Raw genomic sequence first — 17,175 nt, forward strand, 5'->3', positions numbered from 1 at the left:
AGGCCCACTTACTTCTCATTCCAGGATGTCTGACTCTAGGTCAGTGATCATACCATTGTGATTATCTGGATCATGAAGATCTTTTCTGTATAGTTCTTCTGTGTATTCTTGCCACCTCTTCTTTATATTCTTGCCACCTCTTCTTCTTCTGTTAGATCCATGCCATTTCTGTCCTTTATTGTGCCCATCTTTGCATGAAATGTTCCCTTGGTATCTCTAATTTTCTTGAAGAGATCTCTAGCCTTTCCCATTCTATTGTTTTCCTCTATTTCTTTGCACTGATCACTGAGGAAGGTTTTCTTATCTGTCCTTGCTATTCTTTGCAACTCTGCATTCAAATTGGTATATCTTTCCTTTTATCCTTTGCTTTTCACTTCTCTTCTTTTCACAGCTATTTGTAAGGCCTCCTCAGACAGCCATTTTGCTTTTTTGCATTTCTTTTTCTTGGAGATGGTCTTGAACCCTGTCTCCTGTACAATGTCATGAACCTCTGTCCTTAGTTCCTTAGGCACTCTATCTATCAGATCTAATTCCATGAATCTATTTGTCACTTCTACTGTATAATCATAAGGGATTTGATTTAGGTTATACTTGAATTGTCTAGTGGTTTTCCCTACTTTCTTCAATTCAAGTCTGAATTTGGCAATAAGGAGTTCATGATCTGAGCCACAGTCAGTTCCCGGTCTTGTTTTTGCTGACTGTATAGAGCTTCTCCATCTTTGGCTGCAAAGAATATAATCAATCTGATTTCGGTGTTGACCATCTGGTGATGTCCATGTATAGAGTCTTCTCTTGTGTTGTTGGAAGAGGGTGTTTGCTATGACCAGTGCGTTCTCTTGGCAAAACTCTATTAGCCTTCGCCCTGCTTCATTACGTATTCCAAGGCCAAATTTGCCTGTTACTCCAGGTGTTTCTTGACTTCCTACTTTTGCATTCCAGTCCCCTATAATGAAAAGGACATCTTTTTTGGGTGTTAGTTCTAGAAGGTCTTGTAGGTCTTTATAGAGCCATTCAACTTCAGCATTCTTGGTCAGGGAATAGACTTGGATTACTGTGATATTGAATGGTTTGTCTTGGAAATGAACAGAGATCATTCTGTCATTTTTGAGATTGCATCCAAGTACTGCATTTCAGACTCTTTTGTTGACTATGATAGCTACTCCATTTCTTCTAAGGGATTCTTGCTCACAGTAATAGATATAATGGTCATCTGAGTTAAATTCACCCATTCCAGTCCATTTTAGCTCTCAGATTCCTAAAACGTCACCATTCACTCTTGCCATCTCCTGTTAGAGAAAGGAACAGTGACCCCCACAAGACACTGACCCAGAGTTGCCCGAGAGTGTCCAGGAGTCTCCAGTGAAGGTGTGGGTTGGTGGTGGCCTGCTGCAGGGTTGTGGGCACTGAGTGTAGCTGTATATGCATGGGATCTTTTGAAGGAGGTCGCCATTATCTTCATTACCTCCACCATAGTTTGGCCCCAGGTAAATAACAGGGAGGCAACACAGCCCCACTGGTCAACAGAAAATTAGATTAAAGATGTACTGATCATGGCTCCACCCATCAGAACAAGACCCAGTTTCCCCCTTTCCCATCAGGAAGCTTCCATAAGCCTCTTATCCTTCTCCATCAGAAGGCAGACAGACTGAAAACCACAATCACAGAACACTAACCGATCTGATCACATGGACCTTGTCTAACTGATCACAGCCTTGTCTAACTCAATGAAACTATGAGCCATGCCGTGTAGGGCCACCCAAGACAGACGAGTCATGGTGGACATTCTGACAGAATGTAGTCCAGTGGAAAAGGGACTGGCAAACCACTTCAGTACTCTTGCCTTGAGAAACCATGAACAGTATGAAAAGACAAAAAGATAGGGCACTGAAAGATGAACTCCCCAGGTCGATAGGTGCCTAATATGCTACTGGTTCAAGTTATGCTCATCCAAATTACTAATAATATTCTCCTGTAAGCTTAAGCTAATATTGCTTTATGAGAATTGCCTAGGTATCATAAAGAAATATAGCCATTTAGTATCTTTGTCTGCTCATCTCAGTTTTCAGGGTCAGAACTTTGTCCAGAGGCTTACCTGGCTTCTCGTAGGCTCTGACAAGCCTAGGTTTAGAAAAAAATAAGCAGGCCACTCCACTGCCAGCCTAGTTTCTAAAGTTCTATTTCTTGTCCCAAGTGTGAGAATATTCTTGCTTCCCTTCAGAGATATCAAATGTGGAAAGATATTTTGCACTGGTGGGCATCACTCTTCTGTCCTTGGAGAAGAGAAGATCTACCACCTTAAGAAGCATCTGAAACAGAATACCAGTGAATGCAAAACCTTCTATTTATACCATAATTCTAAGGATTTTGGCCTGGTTGCACCTGGCACAAAATGTGGCGATGGAATGGTAAGATGAATGCCCTTTGTTTTATTAAAACTTCTTGTTCAGTCACTTAAAACTTCATTGGATTCTGTAATTGGCCCCAGAGGGCCTATCTATGGGAACACCGAAAAAAATCTGCAACAGTTTTTAAATGAGCAAAATAGCAATAACACTATTAGTAAATATTCGTTTTAATATTTTTATACCAATTATGTAAATGTTACAAATGTGCTTAGTGTCTTAATGAAATTATACTGCTTTGAATTTAATTGACTATGAAGTAGCCATACAGTCTTCATCTATTTTATTCATTCAGATGTATTTACTGGGCATGCACGACGATGTCAGTATCTGTGCAGGACACAGATGATGTAAAGATGTGTGTACTTGAGAATTTCTTAGATTAAATCAAGTGTATCATTACAATTCAACTCAGTTGCTTTCACTGTGATGTGATCAATATGTATGAGTCCAAAGGAAGTGACTGACGTTTCTTAGAGAATGTGGAATGGCATCTCCGGATGCCATTAAATGAGAGACATTTCAGTTTCGACTTCATGAGCGTTTTTCAACGTACGGAAGAAGAGAAAGACATGTTTCTATGTTTTAACTAACTTTTATTGGCGTATAGTTGCTTTATAATGTTGTATTAGCTTCTACTGTACAGTAAAATGAATCAGCTATACGTTTACATATATCCCCTCTGTTTTGGATTTCCTTCCATTTATATCACCACAGAGCACTGAGTAGAGTTCCCTGTGCTATACAGTGGGCTCTCATCAGTTATCTATTTTATATATTGTATCAATATTGTGTACATGTCAATCCCAATCTCCCAATTCCTTCCACTCCTTCCTTTCCCCCTTGGTGGCCATGTGTTTGATCTCTACATCTGTGTCTGCTTCTGCTTTGCAAATAAGATCATTTTTCTCAATTCTACATATACACATTAATATATATTTGTTTTCCTTTTTCTGACTTACTTCACCCTGTATGGCAGACCCCAGGTCTATCCACCTCTCTACAAATGACCCAATTTTGTTCCTTTTAAATGTTATTCTGAATAATATTCCGTTGTATATATGTATCACATCTTCTTTATCCATTCTTTTGTCGATGAACATTCAGGTTGCTTCCATGTCCTGGCTATTGTAAACAGTGCTGCAATAAATATTGGAGTGCATGTGTCTTTTTGAATTATGGTTTTCTCTGTGTATATACCCAGTAGTAGGATTGCTGGACCATATGGTAGCTCTATTTTTAGTTTTTTATGGAATCTACATGCAGTTCTCTATAGTGACTGTATCAATTTACATTCCCACCAATAGTGCAAGAAGGTTCCCTTTTCTCCACACCCTCTCCAGCATTTATTGTTTGTATGTATTTTGATAATGGTCATTCTGACTGGTGTGAGGTGATATATGATTGTAATTTTGATTTGCATTTCTCTAATAATTAGTGGGAGAAGGCCATGGCACCCCACTCCAGTACTCTTGCTTGGAGAATCCCATGGATGGAGGAGCCTGGTGGGCCAGGTTGTGAAGAGTCGGACAGGACTGAGCAACTTCACTTTCACTTTTCACTTTCATGCATTGGAGAAGGAAATGGCAACCCACTCCAGTGTTCTTGCCTGGAGAATCCCAGGGATGGGGGAGCCTGGTGGGTGCCGTCTATGGGGTCACACAGAGTCGGACATGACTGAGCAAATTTTCATGTGTATGTTGGTCATCTGTATGTCCTCTTTGGAAAATGTCTGTTTAGGTCCTCTGCTCTTTTTTTTAATTGGGTGCTTGTTTTTTGATATTTGAGTAGCATGAGCTGTTGCTATATTTTGAAGATTAATCGCTTATCCACTGCTTCATTTGCAAATATTTTCTCCTATTCTGAAGGTTGTCTTTTCGTCTTATTCATGATTTGAGAAAATGCTTTTTTTTTAAAGGCATACCTACATAATATACAAGGTACAAAGTATAATATATGGCATATCCAGGTAACTGACAGTTTTAGTGTGATTGGAGTTCTAGGTAAAATGGTAGAAAACTAAGTTGAACAGGTAGAATGAAGCTAGATTTGGAAAGGTTTTATCACTCTGAGATGAAAACTTGAGAATGTATACTAAAAACAATAACCAGCACATCAAGGTTTATAAGCACAGAGTTTTTGAAAAATATAATACTGTATTAAAATCAGCAACTTTGAAACTGAAAAGTATCTATGACATGGCTCTCCTCTCTAAACCACCACCCACAAACACAGTAGCATTCATATAATGAGATAGAAAAATTAATTGGAAAGTAAAAATTCAGCATATAAAAAAGAAATCAGAAGTTAATTTCATAGAGACCTATATTTCAAGTGCATAATTTTAAGTATAGAGGGACAAAGGAGCCTGGCAAGCTACAGTCCATGGGTCACAGAGTCGGACACAACTGAGCTACATACCTCATGAAAATGACTAAATAAATATAAAAATGGTGAGGAGTCAATAGTTATGAAAATTTGTTTGTGTAGCAACCACAATCTAGAAAGGTCAAGAGCTTTCAATAACAGAGTGTATGAGGCATCAGTTTAAAGAAAATACCAAATAGTTTTCTGTTCACTTCAGGTAAGGAAAATCAGCCAGAGGTATCAAGCAAAAGTATGAGGTCCCCTTCATAGAGTGACTGGGATTCAACAAAGAAGTTGAAAGGGGAGCAGTTGTTAAAGAGCATTTAGTGATGGTGCAAACTCACCATGACTAGGTACCACCACCGCACAGAGTACCTGATTCCTTCAAGAGAAAGCTTGTGCAGAAGTGCACCACCACTCATAATGCTGTTGGTTCCTCATAAGGGAAGCCGTGCATAGCAAACGCTAGTCTATAGAGGTATCACAAAGACACTACTTATAGAATTTGTCATTTTCATATTTACACTATGTTTTAGACATGAGTTACTAGTTTTTTAGACATGAGGAACTTCAAATGCCTTAAAAGCATTCTAGTTTCTCTTAGCAGTTATTCTTTCTTGGTCAATTTAATTTGGCATAGCAAAGAGGGCAAGCGTATGCCATTACACCTAGGTGCCCTTTTCCTTAGTTATACTACAGAATGTACAACATAGATAAGAAAAAAAAGACAAAAAGAGAAGAGAAGGTAAGATAGAAAGATGTAGACGCAGAGAGATTAAGAGCAGAGAAAAGAGGAAATTCGCTGGTTCGTTCTCTCATACAGAATTGCTCAAAATTGGTCTCTGTAGCTATCTCTTTAGTAAACATTTAAAATTGCAAAATAAAAATAAGAAACATCTCAGTATTTTCCTTTGGTTGAGCCTGAAATCCTTGAAAAGAGGTCAGCATGGGTTTTAAAACAAAGTTTCTCAGTGTTTAATCATGTATATAGAAAACCCATTCAGTAAACATAAGGAAAGAAGACTGAAAAACAGACATGAAAGAAACCAGGTGGTGAACAAAGGAGACAGTCTGAGAAATCAAAGATGATAGTTCCTGTGAAACTGATACATTTTTAGAAAGAGGAAAATCCTTTAGAAATAAATTAAATTTATATTTTAATGGATATATAACATTATATAGCAACATATATATTATATATATAATAAACATAATATTATAAAGCAACTATGCTCCACTAAAAATTAATTTAAAAAATAAAAGATGGTATTATTTAAAAATTTTTAAAAAGGGTACTAAATTTATAAAAATGATACAATTTGAAATCCAGAAGCACTGCCTTCAGAGTACAAAATGAATCATGATTGCTTTTATGCAATTTATGCAGTAAGCCATGGAATCAAAACTATAAAAAATCAGTAAATTGAAAGCTACTCTTCTTAAAAAATAAAACTAAGATGAAATTTCTAAAAAGAAAAGAAAGTGAATTAAAGTAAGATATGTAGTTCTAAGAAATCTGATACAGATTTAATAGGAATTCTAGATAAAGAAACTGTTGTTTAGTCCCTTAGTCGTGTCTGACTCTTTGCAAATAAATGAGCTAAGATAAGCCAGGTAATAACCAAGAGCAACAGAACAGTAATTTGGTCATAAAACTTACCCCCCCCAAAAGCATAATTTAAAACAAAATTAATAAGTATAAATCATAATAATAAGATTAATGGATATTGACAAAATGCCCAACTAGCAACTGTGATATAACAAACATGGATCCTTATCAAATTAGAAGAAAATGTGGTAGAAATAATAGAAGAAATTGCTGCAATTACAATGGTAGAATCATTGATAGGTTAACATTTGAAGAAGTCATGAGGACATAGACATTATAATGATTAATGTATTTGTATATAACAGTATTTGATTGTACAGTGCATTTTTTTCAAATACCCACTTAACATTTATAGAAGATTTCCTTTTCCACAGAAGACTCTACATGTGGTTTTTCATTAGGACAAATAATGCAAATTCTGAGTGAGTGATTCTAATTGATCTTGGTGACTTCATTTCTAGGTGTGCAGCAATGGTGAATGTGTGACTATTGAAAAGGCCTACAATTCAACTGATTGCTCTGCTCAGTGCAATGAAAATTCTGTAAGGTTTGACCCCTTTTTAAATTAATGTCTTACCAGTCACTTGTTTACACAAGACTTCATTTCCGAGCCTGTGTATAAGTACAGGTGCACCCATGAGTGTGTGTGTGTGTATGTATATATGTATGCATGGTGATTTTTAAATCAAATATGCATTTGGGATCCATATTTTTTCATGCAGTAATAATACTGAACCAAAGAGCCAAACCAAGTGTTGTACATAGATAATGCCAATATTGCAAGTATATGTCTTATCATTGGACTGGTAATCTAGAAACCCAGTAATTTATGTATGTATGAAGTTTAAACCAAAAGTTTAAAGTTGGGTCTATTGGGACTTCCTTGGCAGACCATGGTTAAGACTTTAAGACTTCACCTTCCAATACAAGAGATTCAGGTTCAATCCCTCATCGGGGAACTGAGCTCCCACATGCCTCTTGGCCCAAAACCCGGAGCATAAAACAGAAGCAATATTGTAACAAATTCAATAAAGACTTTAAAAATGATCTACTTCCAAAAAAACTTTTTAAAAAGTTGCATCTATCATAATTTCTCTTACAGTTAAATTATACCAGTACTAACATTAGCCCAAAGCTTTTGAGAAAAACAAACAAACAACAAACAAAAAAAGCAACAACAATTTTTTCACTCATTTTGACGCTGTTCAATACTAGCAGTATCTAGCAGTTTGCTTTTGTGGGTAATATCTTTCCTAAATCAAATTAATCAGTAACACTATATAGAGTTGTACTCTTTCAAGAGTTTTATGTATATATTAAATTTTAAAAGTTTCATAATTGAAAGATAAGTACTATTCCTATGCCTTCTTTTAGAGATTGTGAAGCAATCACACTGATATTCTATGAAAGGAAAAGCTGAGCTTTCAGTATAGAAACAGTGTATGTCCTTAACCATTACACAATGCTTTTGGATGAAGTAAGCATTTATGTCACTGCTTTTTTCCCCTCACATTAATGTCATCTCACAAAATCTAGTTGAAGTCTTCTCTTTGGCTATGATATGCCCAAATTTGGCAAGAGCTATTCATTCAATAAGATTGATGGCTTCTGGAAAGATAAGCCAAACCATCTGGTTCATTGAGTTTCAAATTTGTCAGAATCCTTCTCTTGCTCCAAGGCCATCTTCAAAGATAGCTGCTCCTTGTATTTTATTGCCTTATTTTTCCCAACCTTGATTTTGGATTAGTTAATTAGTCAATAAAATGTCCATGAGTGTGTGGGTGTGTGTATGTTGGGTGTGTGTGAACACTAAGCTGAATGAGGTGGAAAACACAAGTTTTATGTCAGTCATGTGATGAATTATTTGATTTATGGCTCTTGCAGGTGGATGACGGTGAACTTGAGTGTCAGTGCGAGGGAATTCAGGCCTCTACGGAATGGGAGGAAACCTTAAATGTTACCAGTGAGCATCCCAGAATAATATACTATCTTAGAACATCCTGGTGGTCCTGTGGCTAAGACTCTGTGCTTCCACTAAAAGGGGCATAGGTTCAATCTTTGGTCAGGGGAGTTCTGCATTCTGTGAACTGCGACCAAAAAATAAATAAATAATAATCATTAAAAAATATATAGGGGCTTGCCTGGTAGCTCAGTGGTAAAGATTTTGCCTGCCAATGTAGGAGACATGGGTTTGATCCCTGGGTTGGGAAGATCCCCTGGGGTAGGAAATGGCAACTCACTCCAGTATTTTTGCCTGGGAAATCCCATGCACAGAGGAGCCTGGCAGGCTACAGTTCATGGGGTCACAAAGGGTCGGACACGACTTAGCAACTAAACAATAAAACAACAAAGTATATATACATAATATCTTGCATATATATCAGAAACCTCATCAGTGAGAATACTTTCTGCTTATATGCCAGGTCTGCTACACATGTGTTGTATTTCTGTATGGATTTGTATGATATTTTTCTTATTGTTAATGTTTAAATACCCAAGTTTGAATTTACTACAATTAATCTGGAATGAATGTATCTTCTTCCAGTTAAATGTAGATTAGTTCCTTCAAGAACCCTTAACCCAGTAAGACCTTTTCTAGTCAGTTAAACACTGATAATCCAAATTTTCCCACTGACTGGGATTCTCTTAAACATAATGTAATCTTGGGTGGAAAGTCCATTCCTAATACAGATAATAATTTGTACAATGTCCTGGTCTTTGACTTTATTAAAAAAAAAAAAAAAAAAAAAAACAGAGGAGGGTAGAATTAAAGTCCTTCAAGGAAGACAGAAACATAACTTTAACATCTCAGTTAAATGTTAAGATTCCATTGTTCCAAGGTTGATGTCTTGGCTGAAGTTCATGTGTTTTCATGTTACAGATCTCTCCATCCTGGTGGTCGTGCTTTTCCTGGTTATTTTTGGTGTTGTGGTTGTCATATTACTAATTCGTTACAAAAAGTGTATTAGGTTGAAGCAAGTTCAAAGGTAGGTCTGTATTCTTTATGTGTTGAAGGGGACCATTACCAAGACAGTATAAACTTTGTGGCCACAAAGAATATTTGATGGGAAGAAGGTATAAACCTCTTACTGAAGACCAAGTAAAAGTGTAACAAGTTGAGCTTTTACACACTTCATTCTCATTCAGATGTTAGCCCCATGGTTCCCAACTTCTCTGCACATCAGAACTACAAGTTTGTTTGTTTTTTTTTTACGCTAAATTTGATTCCTCCTTCAGATGTAATTGTTATAGAGTGGCACATGAGTATCAATCAGTCTTTTAAAAATCTCCTAGATGATTTACTATTAACCACAGGCTTATCCCATACTATAGCTGGTATCAATATTCAATTCCTTCTTGACAGCCCACCTCGAGAAACCCTAGGAGTGGAGAATAAAGGATACTTTGGTGATGAGCAGCAGACAAGGAATGAGCCCATCTTACCTGATATTCATCCTCTACATGTAAGAAAATATTGATTGCACTAGTTTTAATCAATTGCAAAAGTAGCTGTATGTATGTTTGAAGTGAACTATCCCTAAGCTAAGTGAAGTGGGAAATGTAGAAGAATAGTCTAACATGATTCCATATCAATGATCTTCTATTGACAGATAAGGAAGGAAAGAATGTCAGGACTGAAATAAATCAAGACATTATTTCTGGAGAATATATTGGTTAAATAAAATACTAATTTGTGCACAGCTAGAAAATTTTACAAATATAAACCACCACTGGGATATAAGACAAGTCTTAATAAATCTAAAAGAGTTGGTGTCATACAAAATATGTCCTCAAAATAAAATTCTATTAGAAATCAGTGGCAGAAAAATATTGGGAAAAGTCTTTTTCTCATAAAAATTAAAAATGTACAGTGTATAGTGTTAAGAGATTAATATTCAGGGGTGAAAGTATAATTGTGTGCAAGGAGGAGGTCATTTAAGATTGGAAAGTGGTTAATTTAGAGGGGTAGGAAGTGGGTGGCAGTAATGATGGGAAACTTGAAACTTCTTAATCAGTTTAGTAATTACAAGGGTATTTACCTTAAATGTTTCATTAAGCCACGAATCTGTTTTGTGTATTTTTTTTAGTCTGTATTGTATTTTCTCATGAAATGACTAGAAATGAATAAGGATGATAATGCCAATTATTAGTGGGGATATACAGAGTGAAAACTCTCATAAAAGCTAATGAAAATTTAAATGGTACAACCAGTAGGTAAAACTGATACTATGGCCTAAAACTGATCATACACATTCCCTGTAATCTAGCAATTTCGGTCATATGAATACACCCAACAGAAAGAGGTACATGTGCATATCAGAAAACATCAACAATAATGTTCCAACAGCATTATTTGCAAAAAGCAAAAATAATACAAATATTTAGTAACAAAAAAGGGGAATGATTCACTATATATTCATACAGTGGAATACTACAGAGAAGGAAAAATGGACAAACTATAGATGTTTACAACATATTATAGGTGATGTAATACTACCACAAACATGCTGCTAGACAACATGTCAGACTCAAAGGCAAACTGTACAGTTCAACTTACATAAGTTCGAACTAACAAAACCAATCTATGATATTAGATGTCCGGGTAGTTGTTATCACAGGGAAGAGTGGATTTTGGGGGGTAGGGGGTGGCAGTACAGTTCTTTTTTTGATCTTGGTGGAGCTTGGTTACCCAGATGTGCTCATTTGTGGAAAATTCACCCATCTCAACACTTTTTATTCATATATTTCTTTGTGTATCTTTTTACTTTAAAGGGAAAGCTTATTAAAATAATACCTATAGAAATAATAATAATAAAAAAAGATGACAATCCTGGAGAAATCCCAGCAAGTTATGGCTTGTTTAGTACCTTTAACAATAGTTATGATTTCCAATGTATTTGGCTCAGTGGGGGGAAAACAAGTGTGAGTGCTGATTAAGAAGCTACGAAAGCATTCTTTAAAAAAATTAACCAATGAAGAAAACTTGGTGATAAGATTATACCAATGCAACTGCCCACAAGGACCTATTTCTTGAAGGAAGTATGAACTGATTATTGATAGATGCAAATGCCAATGAAAATATAGTGGTGTTAGTGTTTAAAATTAGAAATTTTTTTTGGTTAGTGATCTTGCCCCAACTCTCCATTTCTGATAAGTCCTGTGCTTTTTACTGTACAGTATTATAGAACATGCTCCCACCATACCCCCAGGGACATATCTATGACATGATAGTAGAAAGGTTTTTACTGAACTTCTCTTACTCAGGATTGTATACTCCTTCTGTGGTAATATGATGGTTTCTCATTTTTATCCATGCTTACTTTTTATTATGACAATAGTGACCCCAAGAAACAAGTCTTCATTGTCCACTCAGATGAACAGGAAATATTGTGTGGTACTTTTTTAAGCTTACACTGAGATTTTCTGATATGGAAACACAGGATGTCAATATCAGGGTTAAATAAGAAACTGTATATAACTGCACTTAGCCCCGTGTTTATATATATTTAGCACTTAATGTCTGTTAATTATCTACTATGCCTCATGCACTGTTGCAGTAGATTTCCCAATTGTATTTTCTTTAAAGTAATATGCAAAACAGTTTCACTCTCAGAGAAGGTAGTCGGGAGAAGGTAGTCTGACTATATGCTGTTGTTCAGTCACTATGTCATGTCTGATTCTTTGCAATCCCATGGACTGCAGCACGTCAGTTTCCTCTGTCTTTCACTAACTCCTGTTGTTAGTGTTAGGAGAAGGCGATGGCACCCCACTCCAGGACTCTTGCCTGGAGAATCCCAGGGACGGAGGAGCCTGGTGGGCTGCCGTCTATGGGGTCTCACAGAGTTGGACACGACTGAAGTGACTTAGCAGCAGTTAGTGTTAGACACTCAGTTGTGTCTGACTCTTTGCGATCCCGTGGACTATAGCCCATCAGGGTCCTCTGTCCATGGAATTCTCCAGGCAAGAATACTGGAGTGAGTAGGCATTCCCTTCTCTAGGGGATCTTCCCGACCCAGAAATTGAACCAGAGTCTCTGCATTACAGGCAGATTCTTTGCTATCTGAGCCACCAGGGAAGCCCCTATCTCCCAGAGTTTGCTCAGATTCATGTCCATTGAGTCGGTGATGCTATCTAACCATCTCATCCTCTGACCACATGAACAATGATAAATAGTTACCAGAAGTTCAAATAGAGCCTGGGGCATATTTGTTGCACTTCTAGAATACAAAATCCCTAAGAGCTATCCAAAATTTTAGTTAAATGGGGGAACTTAGAAAGTGAAAGTGAAGTCGCTCAGTCATGTCCGACTCTTTGCGACCCCATTGACTGCAGCCTGCCAGGCTCCTCTGTCCATGGGATTTTCCAGGCAACAATACTGGAGTGGCCTGCCATTTCCTTCTCCAGGGGATCTTCCCAACCCAGGGATTGAACCCGGGTCTCCTGGATTGTAGGCAGATGCTTTTACCGTCTGAGCCACGAGGGAAGTCCGAAATTTTAGTTAAATGGGGGAACTTAGAAGAAGAGTTTAATAAATATTTGGGTGAATTTAGCTATATAGAATAATATGGGGCTTCCCAGGTAGCACGGTGATAAAGAATCTTCCTGCCAATGAAAGAAACATAAGAGACACAGGTTCGACCCATGATTCAGGAAGATCCCCAGGAGGAAGAAATGACCACCCCTCCAATATTCTTGCCTGGAGAATCCCATGGACAGAGAAGCCTGGCAGGCTATAGTCCATGGAGTCACAAAGAGTCAGATATGACTAAGCAACTGAGCACACACATGCACATAGCATGATATACTGTAAGTGTAGATTGTACAGGACTGGAGAAGGCATTGGCAGCCCACTCGGGTCCTCTTGCCTGGAAAATCCCATGGACGGAGGAGCCTGGTAGGCTACAGTCCATGGGGTTGCTAAGAGTTGGACACAGCTGAGCGACTTCACTTTCACTTTTCACTTTAATGGATTGGGGAAGGAAATGGCAACCCACTCCAGTGTTCTTGCCTGGAGAATCCCAGGGACGGGGGAATCTGGTGGGCTGCTGTCTATGAGGTCGCACAGAGTCGGACACGACTGAAGCCACTTAGCAGCAGCAGCAGCAGATTGTAGAGGACAGTTTGAGTCCTTGCATTTCTTGTTTAGGCTTTTTGTATTATTTGTCATAAAATTATATAAATCATGATTCAACTGATGCCTGTTTGATACATTAGTTACCCATCAAAAGGCTAGTTCTTAGGAAAACAGTGGTTTGGGGAAGGATGGTGTTTGGGATCCTTTTTTCAGTTACATTAATGATGCTTGGTTAGATTTTTGGTACCCAGGGCCTCTCCCGGTTCTGTTTCCACTGAACCGTTCTTTCTGATTGTATTATAAAAACCACTGAGGGTTAAGAGACAGCACCTAACAAAGGGTAACCTAGGCCAGAACGTAAAGAAACTCCTGGGCTTCCCAGGTGGCACTAGTGGTAAAGAACCTGCCTGCAATGCAGGAGACATAAGAGATATGGGTTCAATCCCTGGGTCAGGAAGATCCCCTGGAGGAGGGCATGGAAACACACTCTAGTTATTCTTGTCTGGAGAATCTCATGGACAGAGGAGCCTGGCGGGCTGCAGTCCATGGGGTCTCAAAGAGTTTAAAATAACTTAGCACTAACACATGCAAAGAAACTCCCACTCTCTCAAAAGTATGATTGCTTTATAGGTAGGTTCTTAGACTCATCCTTCACAAGAGAACAACCTAGGCAAGAATGTTATCTCTGTGTGTTGCAACATTTGTACATTTACTAAGACTATATTCTAGGGAGGACTCGAAAAATGATTCTGTAGGCATGGGAAACAGTCCTATTTGAGCATTAACTGAAGGCTTAAGAGTATCTCTTTTCACCAGCGAAGAAACACAGAGTCCTTGGAGAGACTTCCAACCAGCTTCTCCAGTCCACACTACATCACTTTGGTATGTCCCTCCTCTGTATTAGTTGTGCTAATCTGTGTCCGTATCACTAATAATCTTGGTGCCACTTAACCACTCATCAGTTCCTTGAAAAGGTCCAGTGATATAACACAGCTCTCTGACTCTGGGCAGAAATAGGAACTTCTCAGCAGGGCTGGGATTACGGTGATAGGAGTACAATGACTCCTGTAAGTACACAGATTCTGTCTTTATTTAAAACACTGACTGTCTCATCATGAAGTCTTGGAAATTAGTTCTGATTTTTTAAAAAAACACAGTAACATGTTATTTACTATGATCACAGAGCTTGTCTGTAGCCCTTGAATGTTATTCCTGGGACAATGCCTTGCTTACCCTGCTCTAGACCCAGCCCTGGTTCTCAGGGGTCAAGCTGAATGATGGCTTCCAGAGAGGCCTTGAGCAGCAGAGGGCTTTCCACTAACTGAGGAGGTGTGTTTCTCAAATCAATATTGATGACAGAGAAACCAAGTAGTTAAATCAGCACACACATGCATGAGAGACATGGAGCCAAAACAGAGACATTACATAAGTAGGAAAGCAGAGAAGTAAAATACATCTTTCTTTACGATAAACAAGCCCAGATATTTTTCCTTAGCTCAGATTTATAGGTTTCTTTTATAATTTTTACCACCATATTGTTACTCAGTCGCTCAGCCATGTCTGACTCTTTGCTACTCCATGGATTGCAGCATGCCAGTCTTCCCTGTTCTTCACTATCTCCCAGAGCATGCTCAAACTCATGTCCATTGAGTCAGTGATGCTATCTAACCATCTCATCCTCTTCTGCCCCCTTCTCATCCTGTCCTCAGTCTTTCCCAGAATCAGGGTCTTTTCCAATGAGTCAGCTCTGTGCATCAGGTGTCCAAAGTATTGGAGCTTCAGCATCTGTCTTTCCAATGTTCAGGGTTGATTTCCTTTAGGATTGACTGGTTGGATCTCCTTGCAGTTCGAGGGACTCTCAAGAATCTTCTCCAGCACCACAGTTCAAAAGCATCAATTCTTCAGTGCTCAGCCTTCTTTAGGAGATGATTATTTGTGACAGGAAATTTGAGTGAATCATACAATCTCGAATATGCACCAATATCTCATAATCTCCAGTGTCTTTGATGGGCTTACTTCCCAAAGTTGTCATTTACTTGGATGCAAAAAGAAGAGAGAGATTACAGAGTCTCTAAGATCACCTGAACCACTGGAGTCTTTATCTGCACCAGTATCCTCAAGTACACATAGAACATGTATTATTTAGAGCTGGGTGCTAATCACCAAGATGCTCAACTATGTCTCTATAAAATCAGCAATTCTCATTGTGCATTCTTTAATGGATAGAAGGGGTGACCAAGACAGTGTTCAGTCTGTGACTTCACAGAATCCTCATATCACACAAAAGGGTCTCAGAGCATGCTGGACAGGCAGGGTGGTTACAGCAAGGCTAACAAGAAAACATGGTTTCTGATAAAACGTCACTTAACCAGTACCACCCCCACCCTCACCCACCTTTGCCCACTTCATTCCTACACAGTCTTAGTTTTTCATGGATCAAAAAGAGGTGGTCTGAGTGTGTATGTGTGTCTGTGCACGATATCTTCTGGTTCAGTTCCTGACACAACAAAACGTTTATTATAGAAATCTGCAAATAAAGAACACAGAGGAATGGCAGATCCCAATTCAAGTGCCAAAATGGTAAGTTCCCACATCAAATGGTTCCCTCCTTTTCAAATGCTAGCTTATTTTTGTGTTTTTTGCCTACTCGTTGATTGGAGGGATTCTCTGTTCTTATCAAAAGATTGAGATGATTAAAATTGTTTTCCGTGATGTGCTTAAATGTCTCACAGATAATTCAGCAGTGCTCATTTTAGTCCAAGAGTTTTCAACCTTACCAAAGGAGTAAGCTAGAATTTAACAGTGTCAGAGTCTGAATGCATTTAGGAAACAATAACAAAAACAAAATAAAGATATAGAAAATGGGCTCCCCTGGTGGTTCAGTGGTAAAGAATCTGCCTGCCAACACAGGAGATGAGAGTTTGATCCCTGGTTTAAGAAGATCCCCTGGAGGAGGAAATGGCAACCCACTCTAGTATTCTTGCCTGGGAAATCCCGTGGACAGAGGATCCTGGAGGACTACAGTCCACAGGGTCGCAAAGAGTCCAAAATGACTGAGCAACTAAACAATTATAGAAAAGTTATCCTTTCTAATGGAAGAGTTTGCTGCATGATTGCTCTGCGAAAGTTTTCACTTACAAATCAATAATTCACTAAACCTGATGTATAATTTTATTTTGAATGAGTATGTCTAATGATAGAAAATTTATCAAAAATTTGTAATTTTTGCAAAGGGAGACAAAAGAGCATTGTGTGACTGACTTCATTTTAGAGTTTTTGTTTTCATTCCCTCATTCATCCGTTCATTGACTTTTCTTGAGTCTTTACAAAGTACTGGGTTAATAGGAGGGTTTTCCCTAGAAAGCATTCTCCTGGAAATCCTGCCCAGTACACTTTCCCTTTTGGGATGGAGAAGGAAATGTTTTTTAGAAATGTGTTCTTTTTTTAAATATAATTTTATTTATTCTATTTTTGGCTGTGCTAGGTCTTTGTTGCTGTGCAGGCTTTTCTCTAGTTGCGGCTGGGGTGGGGGGCAGCTATTCTCTAGTTGTGGTGTGAGGGTTTCTCATTGCGGTGGCTTCTCTTGTGGAGCATGGGCTCTAGAGCACAGGCTCAGTAGCTGCGGTGCACAGTCTTGGTTGCCCTGCTGCATCTGGGATCTTCCCTGGGCCAGGAATCAAACCCATGTCTCCTGCATTGGCAGGCAGATTCTTTAACACTGA

The 17,175-nt window shown here is 38.3% G+C and overlaps 1 protein-coding gene across 1 annotated transcript in view; it reads left to right on the forward strand.

Moving 5' to 3' along the window:
* Nucleotides 1-16,265, forward strand: part of ADAM7 (ADAM metallopeptidase domain 7) — a 50,400-nt gene extending 34,135 nt beyond the window's left edge. The window contains exons 16-21 of the mRNA XM_027549942.1: nucleotides 2,219-2,405; nucleotides 6,840-6,920; nucleotides 8,263-8,341; nucleotides 9,260-9,365; nucleotides 9,743-9,842; nucleotides 15,977-16,265. Of these exons, the coding sequence (XP_027405743.1) occupies nucleotides 2,219-2,405; nucleotides 6,840-6,920; nucleotides 8,263-8,341; nucleotides 9,260-9,365; nucleotides 9,743-9,842; nucleotides 15,977-16,141 (718 nt within the window). The 3' untranslated portion in view covers nucleotides 16,142-16,265. The remainder of the gene's footprint in view (nucleotides 1-2,218; nucleotides 2,406-6,839; nucleotides 6,921-8,262; nucleotides 8,342-9,259; nucleotides 9,366-9,742; nucleotides 9,843-15,976) is intronic.
* The last annotated feature ends 910 nt before the right edge of the window (nucleotides 16,266-17,175 follow it).

This window comes from Bos indicus x Bos taurus, chromosome 8 (genome assembly GCF_003369695.1).
Source record: "Bos indicus x Bos taurus breed Angus x Brahman F1 hybrid chromosome 8, Bos_hybrid_MaternalHap_v2.0, whole genome shotgun sequence".
NCBI lineage: Eukaryota > Metazoa > Chordata > Mammalia > Artiodactyla > Bovidae > Bos > Bos indicus x Bos taurus.